The sequence below is a fragment of the Daphnia carinata genome, chromosome 1, assembly GCF_022539665.2.
Source record: "Daphnia carinata strain CSIRO-1 chromosome 1, CSIRO_AGI_Dcar_HiC_V3, whole genome shotgun sequence".
NCBI classification, from domain to species: domain Eukaryota; kingdom Metazoa; phylum Arthropoda; class Branchiopoda; order Diplostraca; family Daphniidae; genus Daphnia; species Daphnia carinata.
Window position 1 is genome coordinate 13,493,003 of NC_081331.1, and position 15,799 is coordinate 13,508,801.

Below are 15,799 nucleotides of genomic sequence, written 5' to 3' on the forward strand. Positions count from 1 at the left end.
AGTCTAGGTGTGCAAAATGGGGTCTCTTTTTAACGAAATTCAGCCGCTGCTCAAGTTGATGCAATTTTTCGGTTTGCATTTTCAACTCGGTGATGAATTGAGCAAAATGAGCTTTTATTTCTTGCGCGTCTACGCTGCCCTTTGCCTCTTATTCAACATTAGCTGGAACAGTTACTCCACCGCTAAATTCATGAATTATTGGCCGAGGATAACGCTCTCCACCGTTAATGATTTCATTGATTGTTTTAATTCTGCGTTTGATATCATTGGCTCTCACGCAGCCATGTACTTGATGACATTTGGTAGTTTGTACGAAGTTCATAACTCTATCCAGCGGCTGGAACGTGTGCTGGGCACGCAATACAACCACAAATTACGCCATTCGTCGTGGATGGCCGTAGCTTTCGTCGTCTCTTTTGTAACATTTTGCTAATTGATTGTTTTTATAAACTTAATGCAATTATACAATTCACAAACATTGACAGGTTACAATGCAGTTATCGTTAACGGTTTATGATCGTGAAAGGTTTGCAAATTGGTACACCTATTACTCTTGGTTGTTTTCCGATATCGGACACGCATACCCAATGATGAGCTATTGTCTCTTCTTCGTTTTTGCCATGGCCTTAGCTGTTCATTTCCAGCACGTCAATTCGAAGCTGACCTGTTATTTAGAACGTCAAAGCAAAAACAGCGGAGAACTGGACGGAATTCGGACACATCACGGACTTGTCTGCCAGACTGTCGATCAATTAAATGGCAGTTTTCAGAAGTTATCTTTCATTCACGTTGTTTTCGCTTTTATTGCGATTGTTAATACTTCGTTTATGTTGATGACGAAACCCTATTTCTCTACCAAGATTACTCTTTATCAAATCGAAAGTGTTGCGCGTCTCGGTCTGCTCGGTTACATCTGCGATCGCGTTCAGTTTGAGGTACCCCTGAATTATTACATTTAAATGAATGAACTGGTGTTCTAAAATTTAATTCTTTCACTAATAAAGGCATTGGCTTGTCTGAAAACTTTGGCAAACATCAGGGGTGATCACGTGACAGGATATTCTCTGCTTCACCAACAGCAGGTATAAGTGAAGTTTAAATTGCTATTAAGTTATGATTGACGTAGAAAATTGGGGTGCAGCACGTCATGTTCGGCGGGCAGATATTACAAACGGTGCCGACATTTGACGTTTACGGTCTGTTCCATCTCAGTCGTCAATTGTTACCACATGTAAGGCGAAACACGTGCACTGATTTTCATTTTGAGTGATTATACATGCTCCACTACGTCTATATTCATTATTATGCATTTTGGCTTTTCTCAACCCCCCAGTTAGTTGGAACGACAATTACATACTCGGTGATATTGTACCAGTTCAAAGGCCCTTGAACGTGACAGGACATCCGTGAATGTTTCCCTTTAACTGATGTCATTTTCTTTAGTTATTTACTGCAATGACGTTTGATAAGCAAAGAAAGTAGATTGTTTCAATGTTTTTCATGTTGTCACGTTGTCCTTTGAAGACGTAATACACAGAAGGTGGTAGTCTCTATAATTTATATGTTTGCTTATCACATCTGTTTAAAACAGTCTCTCCTAGAAATATTTAAGGAGCCTCGCAATGGCCAAGGGCATGGTAATCTCAGTACAAAAAGATAGTTCCGACAAGAACAAATAATAAATAACACTCAGTTATACAAGAGAGACGGATGAGAATCGAATAGCGGAGTGACCAACTGGCTTTTGAAATATTACGCAATTCGGTCTATGCGATACTGGCTGGATGCACAACGTTAAAAATGAGCGGCTCAAGTAAAAATCCTTGGCGAAACTATTTTGTCATACAAAGAAAAAGAAGTCATCGATAATGAAAGATACAGAATGAAATTGTATGAAACTGCTTTTATTCTTTAAAATCACCATCAGTACTGAAATTGATCACGTCAGCCTTGTAAAGTTTATGAATAATCATTTGAAAAGATAAAACTTTGCTGCTTCTAACGTTGGCAGTCTCGATGAAAAGATATAAATTATTCAAAGTTGGCTTGTAGTTTGATGAATGTTTTTAGTGGCATCGTCAAAATCCATCTGATTTATGGAACAGGCAATAAAACACGCTGGTTCCATGTCCCCGAATTGCGCAGACTTTGTCTCGTGAACACTTGTATACAATTTCTCCAACTCTGTTTTGTTCAACTACATCCTGTTACCCATACAATTGACATTAAAAACAATTTCTGATCTGTTTAATTTTCGAATTTTATTCAGTTAGTTTGTGCTACAATGTGCGGATGGGATTCATAAGGTCAACACGACAAAGCAACGCTATCAAAGATACCAATTACTCACGACTTTGAGTCGTATTGGAAGTATGGGAGGGAATTAGTGTAGAGTCATCAGTTTCAGAACTGGAAATGTTGAGTTCATGTGCCCAGCTAGCGAAGAACGACCTGCGTAATTCAGGATAACTCAGCGTGAACAGAAATTCATCATCGTCCAATATCTCTGCAAGCATCTCGTCCAACGAACGGCGAAATTCGGGATCGTTCATAATACGTTGAACTTCACGGTCTTCAAACGTAGCCCCAAATTCTGAATTGTTCAAAGCGGATCTAAACGCAGGGTCGTCCAGCGCTTGGATAACTTCGGGATCGCTCAGCACTCGCCGAAAATCCTCAACTTGACGGATGACTTGCGGATTGTTCAATCGACGTCGAAATTCACGATCGCCTAACATTAAAGCAAATAGTTGCACGTAATTAGTCGGTGGCCGGACGATGTTTGGGTTCAACGGAGGACTAGGGGTGTACGTTTGTAGGTCATCAGAAGATCCAACTTTGTGCGAGAACATCGTGAATAATTGCTTGCACGTAGGACATTGTAATTTGATCGTACACCATTCGACGATGCAGTGAAAACAAAAGACATGGCCACAATTCAAGTGTGATTTGTTCACATGCGGGCCCAGGCAAATGGCGCATTGGCCGTCGTCGTAATCCGGGCGTGAGCTACCATCGTGAGTGGGTGCGTCATTCTTAGCCATCACGATCAGAAAGAGAAGTAGGGCATTCGTAATAATAGGTTGTCATGTAGATTTATGTACAATAAGACCAGTAGGCAATGAAGGATGTCGTGGGTTTTAGTCTTCTAATACGTTCAGAATGAAATATATTGGCGTTCAATGTTGCTGAAACATTTTCGCGATTTGAAAACACATAAATTTCAACATATAAATTAGACGGATATCCATTGTTATCCTTTTGGTAGTAGGGGGTGAAACATTTGCCCACTATTTTGAATAATAAAACATTTAGAGGATTTTTTTCTGAAATAAAATGTACGTACAAATTAAGGGCCATTGTCGTATCAAGAACGCTTTAAATTAACAGTGAGAGCTGGTTTTACCCAGCGATATTTGCACATACGCTCAAAGCGATAATCCGTGTAATAGAACCACCAATACATTTTTTTTCTTTTGTGGGGTTTCTTAATGATCACTTCAGGCTTAAATAAATTGGTGATACAAATGCGGGAAAACCGCTTAAATTTTGTAATATTATTTTAAGAGCGACAAAGTTCTCAGTGTTCTCAGCACTACGGTTTGATTTATTTCTTTGTCCGCAGAAACCGCACGAAATTGCCATCATTCCCCTTTCAAGGGACAATTACTAAACGTACTAAATATTTCGATTATTCGGATTGACAAATTTAATGGCAATATGAATTTATTTCCGGTTGGACTGTACGGCCAGAGCAAATTCAACGTGTAATAATTTTTCACTCTAAGGCTATGTCGAAACTCCCGCGTGAGTAAATCAATCACAGGTACCATGTCTTCTGGTTGAACGCTTGAACAGGAAATGCTTTAGATGTGAATCATTACCTACGTCATTTGAGCTTCAGCAATTGTGGTTTCAAAAAAAAGCCTTGTGTTGGAAACGGTCAAGCATTATGCGTCAATACATAAAGAGTCAAGAAACCTTTGTTTCTCCATATACGTAATACCTGTTACGCAATGCAAAAATGAACGCTCTGACTCACTGAGTGTTCTTATTTTATACACCAAAAAGTGTATTGTAATGCCATGTAAGGCATACTGTGTGTACAAAAACCACAGGTGGAAAATTACAAAAGATTCAGTTGAAATCGTTTTACATGCTGCAGAGGAACAAGGGAAAAGAAAAAGAGGGAGCCAGTGACAAAAAAAAAAACAGGGACACGCACAAAATCGCGGGATCAACAAGCATAGGGCTCTGAATGAAAGGATCGAGTTACGTGTCGTCGAAATATTGGTGGTAGACTGAGATGGCTGGTGAAAAACATGGCGATTAAATATTCTTCTTTATCAGTCTTTCGTAAGGCAGTCTGAAGAGGAAAGAGAAGGGCGAGAAAAATTATGGGCTTCTGGATAGGAGGAAAATGTTTGGAGAAGATAAAGAAGAAAAAAAAATAATCTAACGATAAAATCGTACAAAATGGCGTCAAAAAACAGCACAGGCTACGATGACATGACATCCAATCATGTGAATTAAGATCGACGTTTTTCTCTCTTTTCTCTGTTGAACTCGCCTTGGCAAAAATCTAGTAATGATATAGTTTTCTGTATGTACAATTTTCATTAATTCATCAACTTGACAATAATCGATTCGGACCCACAAAAACGTAGACAAAAGTGCCAGAAAAAAAATTTAAGCTTGTGTGTACCGTGAACCGCCACAGCCAAATAAACCCGCCTTGTTTTCCTGTTACTGTATCTATAATGAATTAAAGAGAGGAAAACAATCTTATATATATAAAAAAAATGTTCAACATAGATTGATTGATGTACAAATATTAGAAAGAGCTGGGTTGAAAAAAAAAAAGATGATTCACCAACTCGCTTCCACTATACGAGCGTTTTCTCTCTTTGTTGATTTCTTTTTGCTTTTGCCAGTGGAGTTACCAAACTAAAATTGAAAACGGCGCGGAGAAAAAAAAAGTATAAATTACAAGTGATTTTAAATGTCTGAAACTGGCGGCAGGCCAACATGTTCCAGCAGTCACACAACACAAAAAAAACGAAGGAAAATGAGAAGCAAAAAAAAAAGAATTGTTGGATAGAGAACAAGGTTTAAAGGACTCAAATTTGAATAAAGGAAAGAGATTTAAGATGGAGGGGAAGGGGAATAAATCTAAAGGTAAAGCGCGCTTGGATGTTTTCAAATCATCTGTGGCTCTCTAATGCACACGTTCCATCATATCTCAGTCCGTTTTCTGACTGCAGTACAGTTCCTTGAGCGACTTGAGCTCCTCGATCAAGGCCTTGTTCTGGTTCTCGAGTACGGCTACCCGATTCTCCAGACATTTGATGTATTCCTTCTTCTTCCGGCGGCATTCACGAGCCGCTTCCCGATTCTTCAACAGCCGAAGTTCACGCTTTTGCAGCGTCGGCTCCGACGGGTCCCACTCGTCGCTGTGATTTCCGCTACTACAAAACACAAAACCGTTTAGAGAAATCGTTTTGAACATCGCATTTTCAACGTGTTACTTACTTTCCCTTCATACGTAGTTCGTGATTCCGTGAGGCTTCTTCCGCCAAAAGTTTGGAATTCTAACGACAAACGATAACGATTGAGTCAATATTTTTTCAACTGGCTAAACAAAGGCCTTTTTCTAAAAAAAAAACCTGTAAGCTTTGTCCGGTGCCGCTTCCAACGACAACACCCGTTGAATTAAGGCCGGCCGTGGTCGTGACGGGACGTATTGCGTACGCTTGAAGATCACCAGTAACACAAACTACAATAAGAGACAATGATAGTACAAAGTTAAATCTATCTGGTCATTTTGAATTAACAAAAAGTAGGGTGCAATAAGTTGGAAGAGGTCAGACGGGACGACAAATACGAAAGGAAAGGATGGAATACGGATAGGCAACGTTTTTTTCCGCAACCAACCTGGCACAAAAAATTGGCCGTCCTGACCCTGAGCGTACTGGACAATAGCACCTCCTCCCGGCGTATTTGTCATAGTGAGGGTAGGCAGTGTTTGACCACCACCATCGCCCAAACCCTGGCTTGTATTGCCGGCTGTTGTAGCCAGTTGGATGGTTCCGCCAGGTAGGACTATAGAATATGTCATAGTTGAAGATTGTTTGAAAACAAAAAAAATGTACCAACAATGGGTTGTTTGAAAAATAAAGAAAAAAAAGAGAGAAAGAAGAAATAAATAAAAATGAGAAGATAAGAGAGCCAAGATTTGGGGGTCTAATAATACCTTTGATTAAACCAGCTGTGGTCTGATAGTGCGTGCCAGAGATAGCGACCGACGAGGCCCTTTGATTATGGCTGGAAGGGGGAGCGGGCGAAGAACTGCTGCTATCCGAATCGATCCCGCCAGGCGAGTCTCCTTTGTCTTCTGCAAAAAACAAAAGAAAAGAAATAAGGCGTTAAGAGTTGTCGAAAGCAGCCGTGACGGCGCTATTGTACGAAAAAGAAAAAAACTTGCCGGAAATCTCGCAACCTCCTAGCTCGTTGAGAATTTTCCTGTAAGATGGCCGACGCGCCAGGATTTCGCGCCTTTTTTTGGTGTTCTCGTCTTCGTGTAGACCGCTATTATCAATCACCTGGCGGTGAACAAAACATCGGGTCGAGAGCCAAAAAAAGAAGCTCAATCAGATAACAAAAAAAAAAAGGACGCTAGTTTATATATAGTTCTACTTGTAATGTCTGGATGGCTCCGCCGCCTCCACCACCGCCAGTAGTGTGTATGACGGAATTTGGCTTGCTCACTAAAATGATGTTGCCTTTGGGTAGGGAGTTGGCTTGTAGACTAGGCGTACTCTGAATGACGGATGTCGGCTGTATCACCGATTGCACCTTGGAAAAAAAAAATACAAGTGAGATAACAGTGTGAAATAACAAACACGAGCCCGATAAAGGGCAATCAAGAAATAAGGCCGACTTACTTGAGCTTGCGGCACAGAAACGTGAACAATACTGATGGCGGACGATGATTGGGAATGACTGGGATTGGAACCACCGCCGTTGCCTCCGCCGCTACCTCTTCCTCCGTTTAAAGCTGGACTTTCTCCCGCACCGCTGTTATGTGGATCACTCTCGCCGGATCCGTCATTGGTGTCCACCAAGTCCATGATCCCTCAACTCAAGGCCTGATCTGCAAATACACACACAAACATACGATATCCAGATGAAATGAACAACGTTGCAAATTCCATATCCATACAATCATCACACAACCGGCCGTCAAAATATAGGGGGACGCACCTTGAATACATTTTGCCGACGGCTCAAAACACTTTGACGGGCTTGTTTCAACTCAACACCACGCATACGGTCAACACAAGACGTAATTTCAACCACAGTTTCTATCCTATCTTTTTTTTTTTTGGCTACCGAAAAAGGGTGTAATAATAAAAAAAAAAAGGTGAAACAAAGTAAACGTTGGCCAACTGATGCTGGTGAAAGGCGCTGTAAAAATTGACTGGCTGTATTGTGTGTGTGTATTAACAACTCTTGTCGCACGACCGCCCGGACCGACCGCACGACCGCGGTTGTATGCGGGGAGTGGAGAAAAAGGCGATAGAGAGAAGCCGGAAACTGGAATACCTACGTCACGCTGACGTCATCCGCTGACGCACACAGCCCTCCCACCGTATTATTCATTACTTTTAGCCCACCACCCTCTCTCCTCTTCACTTTAAAAAAAAAAAAAGCTAGCTAAATTCCACTCTTTTGAAACCGCAAAAGGATGAAAAGAAAAATAACTCGGAAATTTTTTTTTTCGGTTCTCTTTGTGGCCAGATATTTAGTTATCTCTTATAGAGTGAAACCAATTGCATAACGTTCGTTTCTACGTGGGAGCTAACCTTGCCAGTTACGGTTTTTCTAAACTTGTAAATGTAAGCTGGTTGTCCTTGCTTTTGCCCATTGGCGGGTGGGATCGTGCAATAAAGTCGGTTTGAAAAACAAAGGAGCTTTTGGACATTGAACGAAAGGAGGAAAAATTATTGCTGGATCGTAATTCACTATGGCGAACGGTGGCAGAATGAAAAGAAGGCGAGTTCGTCATCAACACACACACACACATACACAACACATTGAAGCAGACTACACAAACTGTTTCTCGAAGTGGCGCCTCAGTTGGTCTCTCTTGTGATTGTTTGCACAAATACTAAATGAGAGCAAACACTCGACAGAAAATGCAAATGGCCTTCAATTTGGTCGAATAATTTCATCACGTTCAACAGGAATGACTAACACACAACTGTATGTGTTTTTTTTTTTTTCAAAGTTCAGAGTTTCAGAGAAAAAAAAAATCAATCGGCTATACTGTAGTGCGTGTGGCAGGGTATTATGGTCGAATGAAAGTGATCTACCACCACATCCCAGGTCTAAGCATGAAATCCATAATAGGCTAGAACTAGTTTTCAGAAATACGTACATATTGCTATTTGTTACAACAAACTTACCCGAAAGGTGAGAGAGAGAGTTATTAAGAGATGGTGGCGACGTCAGAGAGTTAGGGAGGGTAAAGAGGGTGGTGGTCGGGAGGGGACCAACCCTGGACAGCCGTTCCGACACGGACGCGGGGCTGACACGTAACACATACACACAGCCACGTCAAAATGGAGGCTGTCGCGTCACTGAATGCGTCTCTATTCAACTTTTGCTTACGTATATCAGCCTGTGGCTCCTCTCACGCGCGCTACACAACGATATGGCGCTAGCACAAGCTTTCGTTAAAGGCTCCTCCCACCAAAAACATCACAGACTAGGCATACAGAGAAAGCAAGATGGAGGCGACGCTTCGACGACTCTTGCTAGTCGTTGCTTGCTAGCTATATTGCCTACTCACGGCACGCACAGAACAGAGAGACAGGCTTCAAGGCCTTCAACTCGATTGGTCACAATGGGCACGATACCTCATATCGGGAATTTTTTTTTCTCAAGAGTGATTAAAACAACAAATCTCGAACACAAACGCCTAAGGAACTGAATAACTGAAACAGTGGACGAGCGATACAAATCGATTTGTTTTTATGTATCGATAATCGCGCAATTCACTTGTATTCTGGCCATTAAGCATGACGAAACGGAGAGCTAAAATCTAAATATTCCGCGCCATCTTTGAACCAGTTTCGGAGAACTGGTATTGTCGTCTGCCAACACAACCTTGGATAGCTGGCTTTCGGCTAGAAATAATATTTCGAAAAAACGTTCTACGGTGGATCAAAATACATGCGAAAAAAATTATACAGACAATCACAATATTTCCTATGGTAGTGACGTTACCTTCTCATTGTTTTCCAGGTCTCTTTTTTTAAAATGACATTGACGAAATATTCCTTAGTAGTCAAGAAAATCTAATGGGATTTTGTAAGAATTATTTCATCAGCAGTATCTATTGAAGGAAAACACAAGTTAATGATGTTTCCACTAAACAGGGAAAAGTTTCGTAAATTTATATTATACAGCCGTTTATTTACCTTTCCTAGTGATACGTTTGGTGTGAATTGATGTTCACTATCTTGGTTGTGACTTCCTTACAGTTTCTCACTCAATAAACTTCATCTAGAAAAGCCAAAGTTCTCATTCACTAATCTCTCAAGATAACACACTGCCCTGGAAGCTTTTTGTCAGTAGTGCCACTAAAGAACGTCCATAAGAAGACTAGCGATAAAATTGTCTCGGTCGTGATTATTAAGTTAGGTTCCACACGTGTCGAGGAGTGCAGTCAGCTCGGTGCAGTTTCCAGCTCGAATCCTATTCGTTTAAGTTTTCTTTGAAACGTATTCCACTAGAACCATCTGCGCCACATTCAGAATAAAGTGTACAAGTTTACCTAGTAACACTTAAATTTTCTTCGAAAATTGCGATTATTGAAATAATGTTGCCGTAATATTGAAATCAGAGGCTGAAAAATCCCGTTGTCGTCATCAACACATGTTATGGTCTTATTTATTAACATGGCCGTGGAATATGACTGTGTGCAAATAGGATTAACTTGCATTTCTTTGTAGCGTCGTCATTGATTAATGAAGTTCTAGCATGTGTAGTTCTATACCAATTGCTTTGGATTAATTTATTACACAGTCAACTAATGAAAGCACGGAGACAAATTTTAAAAAATGGCAAAAGCTTACGTAGACAAAAAGGAGTTGCTCGGCCCTATTGTTACGTAGTCCATGCTGCTATTTTGTTTGTTTGTGGTTCCTGTAGTTCACAATTTAGCCGGCGCGAGCGCCACAGCAGCCGAACATTCTCTCGCCGGTAGGGTTTTAGCGAAATTTCTATCAGGTCCTGTTTTCCCATCGTTTCTTGTCTGCACTCCGCAATGACGTAAATAGCTGTTGTAATGTTCTCATCATACGCATCTCCAAAAGCCAAAAGGTAAAATATGAATGAGGTGACTTCATCGGACTGGTTTAAAGCGGATTTTTTTTCCTCAATAAAGACTAACTGTTCTTTAATGGCTATTAATCGGCAAGTTCCTTGCAGAGTTCTATGACAATGGTTTTCAATGCAGCAACCTGCTCTCATGAATTCCAACTGACGCACCCAAAGGAATTGAATCAGGAAAACTTTCGTACATTCCATACCTTTCGTATGAAGCGTGCATTAAAGGTTCATGGGATATTCTTAACAATCCTAGGTCTGCTTAAAAAGTAATGCAACACAGTCTACAGGAAATAGCAAGCCTTTCAAATAATCTAAAAATATGCAAACCCCAAATATTTTAAACACGTTGGATCTCTCAATAGGTATTGGCACCCTTTGGAGCAGTGCGTGCATCCTTCGATTGCGCAACTAGCGGTGGAAAAATGAAAATGCTGGAAATTTTCTTAAAATAAATTATGTTTTAGTTAATGGTAATTAACGTATAATTTTCAAATTATTCAATACGTTCAAATTCGCAATGGAAACTCTGTCTAAGACTGACAGTGGCAGTGTGTTTCTCTAGAATGTCAATAACATTGTCAATAACATGTCATCACTGGTAAGAAGAGGCTTTTGTTTTCCGCTTTGTTTATTATGACTATAGACGCTTTTATTTTTAAAGGAAGGGAATAAATTCGAATCCAGATTTGACACTACCATGAGCATTTATGGTCTCACTTTATCCCAGTAATTTTTTTTTCACCGTTAACTTCATTTATTAAAAAGAAAGAATGGAAGAATCTACAGATGCCAGTGAAAAGTCTATATCTATGGGCCCGGCGAACCTCATCAGTCAAGAAGAACCGAGCAACGAACCTGTGCATTCAACGATCTCAGATGCTAGTTTTGTGTCACCCACAAGAAACCAATTAAGTCATGCAATGGGAAGTTTGTCTATTTCCTCCATCACAAATGCAGACAGTAGCCAAATTGCTCATTTGCATGCTGCATTTTCTCCAGATGCAGATTTCAGACCTGACATACTGATGTCAACAGTTAATTCTCGACAGACTTCAACCTCTCAAGAAGATTTGAACATCAGTATGGGACCATTACCTGGTTTTGACTTTACACGTGAAAGTCAGTCTGAAGAAGATCAAGATGACCACAAACAACCATTAACAAGCCTTGTTGCAAATATCGAAAAATTGGAAGTTAGACAAAAAAAACATTGTGAAGTGCAGCAGCCAGTTCCTCCAGTAACACGTGGCTCCAAGAGCATTCAAACAGAAGAATTACAGTGTCATAAATGTGAACAGTTACACATTCTGTACAACCAAAAACTTTTGGAAGTAGCAAATGAATTCCAGCAGCAATACACTTCACAATTTCAGATGGTTGAGCAACATGTTGCTGCTTCTGAGGATGCACAAAAGCAGATAAAAGACTTGGTGGATCAACTAGACGCAGCAGACAAACAGTTAAAAGTATATTCTTTCTAGCTTTTTATTAAATTTAAGTGGTCACAGTAATTCATGTTTGATGTAGGCAAATCGGGCGTTTTTGGAGCAACAGGCTGTCGAGAGAGAGCAGGAACGAGAAGAGGCCAGCGAACAGCAGAAAAAACTAGAAGCTTTATTAACCGAAAAGGAAAAAGAATGTGAACGCATGAAAACAAGTATATTGCAACTTACGAATGAGGTTCAGCAACTTCATGAAACCCGTAAAGAAAAGGATCGTATTCTACAGGTAGCCATTCAAACTCTAACCAGTGCATACAAGAAAAACAACAGCAAGTAAACCAATGCTTAAATAACATGTAAAATCACAGGATCACCTTAGTATGCAACAGCGATTGGAGCAACAAAACCAACTTTTGCGAATAAACCAGGCCGATATGGACGAAGAAAACAGTAGCTTGCAGACTGTTTTGGATGTTAAAGAAAAATTGCTCAAGGCGCAATCGGAGCAAATAGCCGCCCTGCAAAATGAATTAGAAAATCATTTATACGCACATTCGGAAACGGAAAGAGAAAGCGAAGCCCCAGCAAGTGTCAAACATGATTCGACATTGCAAGATGTAGTGGAAACTTCCCTCGCAGCTTCACGTGCTGAAATGCCCTCGTTGTTTGATGAACTCCAGCAGATGATTTGCCGCCTTTTACATAAAGTCGAAAACAGTACACGGGCGCTGGAAGCGGCGCAAACTGCCAAGCGAAAAAGAACGAATAACAATTTATTGAGTCCAAGGACTCAAATAACTCCTTCAACTAGCACAGAAGACATATCCATCAAGTAACAAGTTTCCACCATTTAAAATAATCGGTATGCATTATACAAAACGCTATTTTCCTTTTATCAAACAGGGATAAAAATCCCAGGGGACTTGATGATCTGCGTGACTTGTCCAGCCCATCACCGACAGGTGAAAACGGCACTAATAACCCCGAACGTGCACTCAACTTCCTGCAACAGCTGGACGGGAAACTGGCGATATTGAGTATACAATTGATAGAGAATTCCAGTTGATCTTGTGTGAAATAGGTTCTTAAACGTTTTCTGTAGGTCGTATAGAAGAAGCTGCATGTAAACGCATAGCAGATCTTGAAGCAGAACTACATCGCGTTTGCCAGTCGGAAAAGCGTAGCGTTTCGAGAGCGGCCGAGTTAGAACAGCAATATCAACAACACCGGTTGTTGCTACAGGTAAGACCAGCTTTCTTAATAAAATCAGTGCAAAATGAAATGCCCATTTTTTCTAATCGTAGGATGTCGATGCGGAAAAACATGAACTTCAAGTGGAGCATACAGAATTATTGAAACGCATTTCCTCTTTGGAAAATCGGCTAGAAGAACAAAGACGATCAGCGGCCCTTGGAGCCTCGCAAAATATGCACGCCGAGAAGTGCCGCACCCTATCAGAGGAGAAACAGCAACTGCAGCTGATTGTCCAGGAGAAAGATGAATCACTCGCTAGTATGCAGAAGCAGATGGGCGACTTACATCAACGAATCGACAAACTTATGAAAGCTATTCAAGAAAAAGAACAAGAGTCCACTAGGCGAACCCAAGATGATTATTCCCAAAGCAGTGTAGAACGTTTACGAGACGCTCCTCACCAGGACGGTAGCATGACGTGGTCTAAACTCGGTCCGCAGAATTCTCCTGTCCCGCTCAGTCCCATATACCAACCACACAATCAGTATCATCAAACGGCACAGCTCAAACATCAAGAGACGGCACATGCGCTCTCCATGGAAGTGGCCGAACTCAAAGACAAGCTAATAAAATGCGAGAAAGAGCGACAAGTTTTAGAGGATGAAGCGGCGTCTAACGCCAGTCGTCTGGCTCAACTGGAATCACTGGAACTACGTAATGCCGCATTAGACGACATGGTAGACGAAGCCGAGCGACAGAAAAAAGAGTATGAACAGCGTTGCACTGGCCTGGAAAAGGAGCTGGAAGAATGCCGCGGTAAGTTGCAAGACCTGGCAACCGTTCGAGAACGTGGCGTCGCCCTGGAGAAGGAGCTAAGCCAGTACAAGGCTATGGCGCAGGAAGTGGAAACATCATGTCAATTGCATTTGACCTTGAAAAAAGAATATGAAGAACATAAGCAGGCAAGCCAAGCAACGATCGATGAATTACAGAAGCAACGCCAAGAGCTGGAAACAACTCTAATTAATCAAAAGAATTTAGCTCAAGAATACGATATCATGCGCCGTAGATGTATAGCTCTTGAAACAGAAGCAGCGGCCCAGCGTGGCACGATTACAGCTGTGGAAGTTCTTCAACAGCGCTGCGCTTCTTTACAATCTGATCTTATTTACCAGCAGCAAACAGCCCAGCAACAGTGCTCAGCACTAAAAGCTCAATTGGATTCAAAGGAGAAGAGGCTTAATGATTTGCAAACAAAATTGAAGCAATCTGACAGTTGTAAAGCCCAAGTCGAAGAGGCTTTACAGAAGTTGCAGCTTGAAGTCGAGGCGGTCAAAAAGGCCCAGCAACTGCAACAAAAGCAAAAAAGCGCTGCAACAGCTGATCCTAGAGAATTATCGACGTTGCTAGAAGGCAATTATACTTAATTTTTTAAAAATTTAGATGCCGAATTAAGACGATTTTGTTAAGTACAGGTCCACCAGCACCACCGGATTTGCTTGCTCCATCTTTCGTGGAATTTCTAGGAAGTGCGACAAGTAGTCGATGTAGCAGTCGAGCAGCTTCCATCCGCATTGGCAGTCCAGCATATCGAACCGCTGAATCCAGTACTTTAAATGATTTGTCTTTGCCTAATTCCATGGTGGGGAAAACTGCTTTGAAAGAAGTTCAAAGAGAGAGTGAACAGCTGCTGGCTTTCGGTAAACACATGCTTGAGATGCAACAGAACGCAGCTCAGCAAAAAGCAAACTGTTTGCCGTCAACCAATCAGAATATCGAGGTATAACAGTGAATTGCATTTTCGTGCGGCTATGACGTTCAACATTTGTGTATTACAGGATGATCTTGAGACTACGTTAATGCCAGATGGGGATAGTTTTGTAGCTGGAGTCAATCCAGCTGAGGTAGAATTAACTAGAAAAATGCAGCTACTTAGGACGGAACTTGCAATGGAGCGACTCTTGTTGCAAGATCAGCGAACAGCCAACTCACGCCTCCAACAACAGGTTTAATCTCTCTCTCAAAAGACGATAGTGAAATTAAAAAATAACACTGTCATCCTGTTTTGTTGACTTTTGCAGGTGATGCAATTAATTGCGCAACAGAGAAACCAGCCGGTCAAATCCCAGCCGTCTCAAAAATCAATTTCAGCATACCGATCTCTTCCACCGGAACAAGCCACCAAAGTACCACCGTTTAACCACCTCATTGTTTTTTATTGTTAATCCCCCACTTTTCTGTTTATCTAGTTTCTCCAGTATCGAGCCCTCAAATTAGAAAGTATACGCAAAAATTTAATCTACCAGAAAAAGTTTCTTTCAACCATTGCCAACGAATGGGATCAGAACCATAATCAACGAACAGAGAAGGCGTTCGAACCTAAGAAGGCCTTGCGATGTTTCAGGTATGTACTTCAAATAGATTTAATGCATTTTATTTCTGTTTAGGGAATGGTATGTAATTAAATTGTCTCAGGGTCGCTGTTTTTACCGTCATATCGATTCAGAGGATGCGCTACGTGGTGAGGCTGTGGCGCCAAAGAAGGCGGGCGATCGAAGCTCAACCTTCGTCTGACTGAAGAATAAAATAAGAAACGTTTACAAATATGTTGTTGTGTTTGACTTTATACATGCATGCAAGCCGAAATAATAATAAAAATTCAAATTTGTTATGTTTCTATTCATTGGATTCTTTGGCCGCTGTCTATAAAACTGTGTGAGGAGGTCACGAAGGACGGGGCAACCAATAATTTTGTTTTATTCCAT

General features: G+C 41.1%; 4 protein-coding genes across 4 annotated transcripts in view; 2 read left to right on the forward strand and 2 right to left on the reverse strand.

Moving 5' to 3' along the window:
- Positions 1 to 15,799, reverse strand: part of LOC130691668 (coiled-coil domain-containing protein 28A-like) — a 60,303-nt gene that overhangs the window by 27,214 nt on the left and 17,290 nt on the right. The gene's annotated exons all lie outside the window — the stretch shown is intronic.
- LOC130691680 (uncharacterized) lies at positions 755 to 1,440 on the forward strand. The gene is made up of 4 exons (XM_059496971.1): positions 755 to 935; positions 1,005 to 1,082; positions 1,142 to 1,231; positions 1,334 to 1,440. The coding sequence occupies exons 1-4, from the start codon at positions 828 to 830 to the stop codon at positions 1,388 to 1,390; spliced, it is 333 nt and encodes a 110-aa protein (XP_059352954.1). The 5' UTR covers positions 755 to 827; the 3' UTR covers positions 1,391 to 1,440.
- Positions 4,049 to 7,393, reverse strand: LOC130691676 (cyclic AMP-dependent transcription factor ATF-1-like). The gene is made up of 9 exons (XM_057514666.2): positions 7,264 to 7,393; positions 6,945 to 7,153; positions 6,697 to 6,855; positions 6,485 to 6,602; positions 6,254 to 6,394; positions 5,935 to 6,102; positions 5,667 to 5,776; positions 5,533 to 5,591; positions 4,049 to 5,468 (listed from the first exon to the last, which is right to left on the reverse strand). Exons 2-9 carry the CDS (start codon positions 7,128 to 7,130, stop codon positions 5,243 to 5,245), a joined length of 1,167 nt encoding a protein of 388 aa, XP_057370649.1. The 5' UTR covers positions 7,131 to 7,153; positions 7,264 to 7,393; the 3' UTR covers positions 4,049 to 5,242.
- On the forward strand, positions 11,036 to 15,612 carry LOC130691637 (interaptin-like). The gene is made up of 11 exons (XM_057514604.2): positions 11,036 to 11,864; positions 11,926 to 12,126; positions 12,209 to 12,672; positions 12,744 to 12,877; positions 12,943 to 13,082; positions 13,145 to 14,447; positions 14,510 to 14,814; positions 14,873 to 15,040; positions 15,116 to 15,220; positions 15,284 to 15,438; positions 15,510 to 15,612. The coding sequence occupies exons 1-11, from the start codon at positions 11,169 to 11,171 to the stop codon at positions 15,610 to 15,612; spliced, it is 3,774 nt and encodes a 1,257-aa protein (XP_057370587.1). The 5' UTR covers positions 11,036 to 11,168.

Excerpts from the sequence above, each read along its gene's own strand:
- LOC130691680 (XM_059496971.1), top strand. The coding sequence starts at position 828 with ATGTTGATGACGAAACCCTATTTCTCTACCAAGATTACTCTTTATCAA. Across the intron at positions 936-1,004 it reads GCGATCGCGTTCAGTTTGAG|GCATTGGCTTGTCTGAAAAC; the intron begins GTACCCCTGAAT and ends TCACTAATAAAG. Across the intron at positions 1,232-1,333 it reads GTCGTCAATTGTTACCACAT|TTAGTTGGAACGACAATTAC; the intron begins GTAAGGCGAAAC and ends TCAACCCCCCAG.
- LOC130691637 (XM_057514604.2), top strand. The coding sequence starts at position 11,169 with ATGGAAGAATCTACAGATGCCAGTGAAAAGTCTATATCTATGGGCCCG. Across the intron at positions 12,127-12,208 it reads AAAAGGATCGTATTCTACAG|GATCACCTTAGTATGCAACA; the intron begins GTAGCCATTCAA and ends GTAAAATCACAG. Across the intron at positions 12,878-12,942 it reads CGGGAAACTGGCGATATTGA|GTCGTATAGAAGAAGCTGCA; the intron begins GTATACAATTGA and ends CGTTTTCTGTAG.
- LOC130691676 (XM_057514666.2), bottom strand. The coding sequence starts at position 7,130 with ATGGACTTGGTGGACACCAATGACGGATCCGGCGAGAGTGATCCACAT. Across the intron at positions 6,856-6,944 it reads TTTCTGTGCCGCAAGCTCAA|GTGCAATCGGTGATACAGCC; the intron begins GTAAGTCGGCCT and ends TTTTTTTCCAAG. Across the intron at positions 5,777-5,934 it reads CGGCCAATTTTTTGTGCCAG|TTTGTGTTACTGGTGATCTT; the intron begins GTTGGTTGCGGA and ends CTCTTATTGTAG.